Source organism: Saimiri boliviensis, chromosome 11 (assembly GCF_048565385.1).
Source record: "Saimiri boliviensis isolate mSaiBol1 chromosome 11, mSaiBol1.pri, whole genome shotgun sequence".
NCBI classification, from domain to species: domain Eukaryota; kingdom Metazoa; phylum Chordata; class Mammalia; order Primates; family Cebidae; genus Saimiri; species Saimiri boliviensis.
In genome coordinates, this window is record NC_133459.1 from 98958242 (window position 1) to 98964241 (window position 6000).

Consider the following 6000-nt stretch of genomic DNA (forward strand, 5'->3'; position numbering starts at 1 on the left):
ATGTTTAGCAATTCCTTATACTAATTCATCATTTTGAGACTTATTTAAAGATTGGATTGACATCTTTCTGAATGGATCCTTAAGCTTTGCTTGGGCGGGGGGGAAACCTATTTACTCTTAGAAACATAACCTTTTTTGTTGTTTTACATGTTTAGGTAAGCTCCATGACGCATATGGAGACTACAAATACACATACTGGGCATGTGGCATAGTCCTGATTATTGCGGGTATCTATCTCTTCATTGGCATGTCCATCAATTACCGACTTTTGGCAAAGGAACGGAAAGCAGAAAAGAAGAAAAAGAAAAGTAAAGAGGGAGACACCAGTATAGATGTTTCTGAGAAGTCAAAGGAAGTTACCAAAGTAGCAGAATCTCCGGGCCAGAAAGACACAGAAGGAGGAGGCCCCAAGGAGGAGGAAAGTCCAGTCTGAATCCACGGAGCTGAAGGGTAAATGGAACAGTTCATGACCCAGGATATCTGAAAATATTCTACTGGCCTGTAATCTACCAGTGGTGCTCAATGCAAATAGTGGACATTTGTGTGGAAATCATACCAGTTGTTCATTTATGGGATTTTTGTTTCAGTCCTTACCAACAGCCTGAATTTAAAATGCCATATGCTTTGAGGAGGGAGTGGTTGGTGGCAAATGATGCGGGAAAGAAGTAGGTTTCATTTTGTTTTGTTTTGTTTTAGTCTTAGCTTTTAACAGTGTCATAAAGATTATAGTATGTGCCTTAAGTTTTAGTCTTTAGAGAGCCTTAACTTCTTAAACCATTTTTGCTGAATTCATCTATTTTGAGTGTTGTGTTAAAAGGAAAAGTAACAACTAACTTGTTTGAGGCAAATCTAAAATTTAAAGTTAATCTTGCTTCGTTGTTATACGTAATATATTTCAGACATTTTCACTGGAAGATTTATGAAGAGAAATATTGGTTGAAAGTTAGAGATTTTATAAAATGCTGACAAAAATATTTTCCTAGCATCAGTAGATTTTTGGCATATGTTCCTGCTAGCTATGTATTTAGGAATTCAAAGCATAAAACTTTGGAAACATCTTGGCTGTTCTAGACACGGTCTACTTGTCAACCCCTCTCAGGTACCTTTTCTTAGGATGCTTATTAGAAGCCAAGTAAAGTGCTTAAAAGTTGTTTTCATTAAATTAGCTACTTTTTCTCCCTGGTTCAAAGATGCATTTTGAGTGGTTATAGATCATTGTTCTTTTTTGAAATCACCTGGTATTATTTTTCTCACTGGAAAAGTTAGTATTAAAATCTATAAAACTACATATTTGTGCCTCCTAGGTAAATACAATACATCTAATTAAATATAGACAGATATTTCAAACATCAGCTGAATTCACTTAGGTTTTTCTAAAACCTCAGTTAAACTGTGAGACTATTGGAAATTGTTTTTCCTGGAATTTTTCCCTTTGATTCACAGTGGTCCCATTTATATTTGCTTCTAGCTTAGAGCTGTGTGTGAGATAGGTGTGTGTGTTTGGTGTTGGGTTTTTTTTTCTTTTCTTTTTTATGTTTGCAAATTTTAAAGGGCCAGAAAAATTTGGCACCAGGCAAACCAATAAAGATAAAATTGGGAGAGAAGTTGCTAAGTGTGCTTAGTTTTAATAAGTGATTCCTTCTCTTTTTTCAGAGAAGGCCTTAAAGAAAATTGTTATGCTTAGAATTATTGGATGCATTCTTACTCTCCACACAAACCTAAAAATTTTGTGTCCATTTTCATTTACCTGAAAAGCAGAGAAATGGGTTCAGTATAAGGATAAGGAGGGAAGATGGACCAGAATGAAAACTGTAAATATTTTTTAAACCTTATATCACTTAAATCGAGGCAGAAAGATATATTCAATGAATTATATTCAATGCATTTAAAATACCACTGTACTTGACAGAATAAAAGTATAGATATAAAACATTGTGTAAGAGGCTGACTTTTCCAAATAAACTTTTTTTAAGAAATATTTTTTCTTCCAAATGTCTATTTTCTTGAGGAAAATATTGCTGTGTCTTCATTTTCATTACCAAGTTTCACTTTGGGCCTTGTTAAATTGATTGAATTAAATCATTCAGCTTATGGACCTTGATATTTGTATACATGATTTGTTTTAATTTGAATTTCTCCTTTCCTCTTCTTTGCTGTAATGCAAGAAGGAGGGGAATTTTAAAACCATCTTATTTGAAGTGAGAGCATCCAGAGCAATTAACCTTAAGGAAACAATGAAAAACTCCCTTTGTATGGGGCATCATGGCAAATAGAGGAACAGTGTTAGAGGAGAAAACTCCTGCTGAGAGTATTGGCAGGCTTGGCCCCAGTTTGGACTCTGTCATTTTCTTTGGATTCAAGTCTATAACCTCTGTGTACCTTTCTTCCCTTCTATAAAAAAGAGGATTACTGTTGGTGAGGGAATAAGGAATGTAAGTAAAGGAAATCTAAAAAATAAAAGTAAAACAAGTGTAAAGAATCATTTTCCCTAATCTCTATTGCTGCAGTTACATCCACACAGCACTCTCTGTTTAATCTCTGTTCAATAGTTAACTCTTGTTAGTGGAGTGAGGGTTTGTGATGCAGATTAACCATCACTTATCAGAAGGGTTCTGAAGTTGCTGTATTCAGAAGCAAAAGTTAATACAGCCTGTAATCCCAGCACTTTGGGAGGCCAAGGTGGGTGGATCACTTGAGGTCAGGAGTTCGAGACCTGCTTGGCCAATATGGTGAAACCCCATCTCTACTAAAAATACAAAATTACACGGGCTTGGTGGTGCACGCCTATAGTCCCAGCTACTCAGGAGGCTGAGGCAGGAGAATCACTTGGATCCAGGAGACAGAGGTTGCAGTGAGCCAAGTTCACTGCATTCCAGCCTGGTGAAAGAACAAGACCCCATATCAAAAAAAAAAAAAAAAAAAAAAAAAAAAAATAGTTAATACCAGGCATTCCTCACTTTGGGTTTCAGAGATACTGCTTTTTAAAACTTTTTTTTTTTAATTTACTAATTTGGTTTTGCCATTTTTCAAACAGCATGTGCTTACTTTTTAGCATTTTTTAGCAATAAAACATTTTTAAATAAAGGAATATATATGAGTATTTTTCAACCACGTGTAGTGGCTCACGCCTGTAATCCCAGCACTTTGGGAGGCCAAGGTGGGCAGACGGCTTGAGGTCAGGAGTTTGAAACCAACCTGGCCAAAATGGCGATACCCATCTCTACTAAAAATGCAGAAAGTAGCCAGGCATGATGGCAGGCCTCTGTAATCCCAGCTGCTTGGGAGGCTGAGACAGGAGCATTGTTCTAACCCAGGAGGCAGAGGTTGCAGTGAGCCGAGATTGTGCCGCTGCACTCCAGCATGGAAGACAGAGTGAGACTCCATCTCAAAGAAAAAAGGTATCTTTGGACATAACACTCTTGCACACTTAATAGACCGCTGTATATTTCCTCCTTATTAGCAATCAGCTTAGTGTCTCTGTGTTGCAGGTCAACACTGGAAGCACCTGGGCTTTCTGATCTAGTGTGTTGACCTTTACTCCATTTGTAGACTGACTGCCCTTGATGTTTTATTTCAGTTAACATGGTTTCAGTGGCTGCTTTGGGAAAATAGACGTATACATAAAGCACCTGCTTATCTTTTCCTTTCTCTGTCCCACACTCTCTGCAACACCGAGAATAGAGACAATCATTGGATATTGGTTGCATGTTTGTATGAAAAACCTAAACGTCCTGGTTTTACCTTCCCTGGGAAATGTTTCACAGTATAGTAAGTCTAATTATCAGTGCAGATGTGCGCCTCACCACCATGCCCTCACACACACTTTTGCTTAGATGAGGAAAGGACGGCCGGGGGCAGTGGCTCACGCCTGTAATTCCAGCACTTTGGGGGGCCGAGGTGGGCTGATCACAAAGTCAAGAGATCAAGACTACCCTGGCCAATGTCGGTGAAACCCTGTCTCTACTAAAAATACAAAAATTAGCTGGGTGTGGTGGCACATGCCTGTAATCCCAGCTAGTTGGGAGGCTGAGGCAGGAGAATCACTTGAACCCGGGAGGCAGAGGTTAAAGTGAGCCGAAAGGGCACCATTGCACTCCAACCTGGGTGACAGAGTAAGACTCCAATTCAAAAAACAAAAAGAAAAAGAAAACAACAAAAACCATGCTGCAAACGTGAACGTTTACTATTAATCTTTCCTCATCTTTTTTTTCTTTTCTTTTCTCGAAACAAAGTCTTGCTCTGTTGGTCAGGCTGGAGTGCAGTGGTGCAATCTTGGCTCACTGCAACCTCCGTCTCCTGGGTTCAAGTGATTCTCATGCCTCAGCCTCCCTAGTAGCTGGGATTACAGGCGCCTGCCATGACGCCTGGCTAATTTTTGTATTTTCAGTAGAGACAGCGTTTCACCTTGTTGACCAGGCTGGTCCCGATCTCCTGACCTCGTGATCCGCTCACCTCACCCTCCCAAAGTGCCGGGATTACAGGCATGAGCTACATCGCCCGGCCAACATGGTTTGTTTTAATAATCACGTCAGGCACTGCTTAGAAGACATGACGAAAGAGGTTAATGATAGACTTGTGTAACTATGACCATTCTTTCAGCACATGATGGGAAATGACAACCCAAGCTTGCCTGGCTTGCCTAAATGAGCAATCGAGCCAAGTTGCTTCAGACTTTAAAAGCATCTGGGTGGGGAGGGGTGGCAGGTCACATACATCACTACCTGAAATGTGTTCTAGCTTTAGGGTTTTAGATGCAGTCATTCTTTTTTTCCTCCCTGGGCCACTGTGGCAAAGTCATTAACATATGAGCAGTTGGAAGCAGTAGGGCATAGAATATCTTTCTCCTCAGCTGAAAAGCATCAGTATATTTACTCTTTGCCTTTAACTCTTGACTTGCCCAGAGGAGATAGATAGCAAAAGGAATCACATCTTACTGGCTGGTTAACAAGGGGTGCTCTCTGGGTTCAAATTGAGGCTCAGACAAGTTATTTATCCTCCCTAAGCGTCAGGATTTCTTTCTAATAAAACGTGTTAATAGTAATTAGTACCAACCCCTAAGGTTGTCAAGAAGGTTAATAAGTACATGCACTTGACTATAAAAACTTCATGCTTAGGGGGAGAAAAAGGCTATGATAATTCCCAAAGTGGACTCTTACTTGCAGAGGATGGTTTCATAGTGACTCTTAAGAATATTAGCTAAACAATTAAATCCTCCTTTTTGATCAGCTTCTCCCAATTTTTTTTTTTTTTTTTTTTTTTTTTTAAGACAGAGTCTCACTCTTGCCAGGCTGGACTGCAGTGGCATCATGACCTCCGCTCACTGCAACCTCTGAGTCCTGGGTTCAAGTGATTCTCCTGCCTCTTGAACTGGGTACTACAGGCACACACCACCATGCCCAGCTAATTTTTGTATTTTTAGTAGAGATGGGGTTTCACCATGTTGCCCAGGATGGTCTTGATCTCTTGACCTCATGATTCACCTGCCTCAGCCTCCCAAAGTGCTGGGATTACAGGTGTGAGCCACTGCACCTGGCCAGCTTCTTTTAGTCTTACCAATGTATTAGTCTTTGGTAAATGAATAGATGAAACTAACGCTTCACCAAATGGTTGCTGCATATATAGCAGCTTTTTGTGTAAGACGCATTTGGATATCAAAGTCCTTAGTCTTTCTACTCTAATACTACCCTCCCTCTATAGGGAAGAGATACTGTACTCGTAGCAGATAAACTTTTCCCCTCAATAACTAATGATTCTGTAAGAGAAGAAATAAAACTAATAAACAATCTTGGCTAAAGTTCTTTATCCCTGCCAATGTCTTTAAATGCAAATGGAAAATTTGATGAAATACCTATTTTCCCTACTACATCATGACAGTTTAAATGATAAATTATTACCGGTAGGTGGCTGAGTAAATTAGTATACCATTTTGGGAAGACAATATTGTAATATGTATCAAGCACAAGGAACTCCTTTTTCCTAAGAAATTTAAGATTTTGATTT

The 6000-nt window shown here is 39.3% G+C and overlaps 1 protein-coding gene across 1 annotated transcript in view; it reads left to right on the forward strand.

Annotated features, from left to right (window-relative positions):
* The window catches only part of SLC16A1 (solute carrier family 16 member 1), a 38736-nt gene extending 36758 nt beyond the window's left edge, over positions 1-1978 (forward strand). The window contains exon 5 of the mRNA XM_003933475.4: positions 156-1978. Within this exon, the coding sequence (XP_003933524.1) occupies positions 156-433 (278 nt within the window). The 3' untranslated portion in view covers positions 434-1978. The remainder of the gene's footprint in view (positions 1-155) is intronic.
* Positions 1979-6000: the final 4022 nt, after the last annotated feature.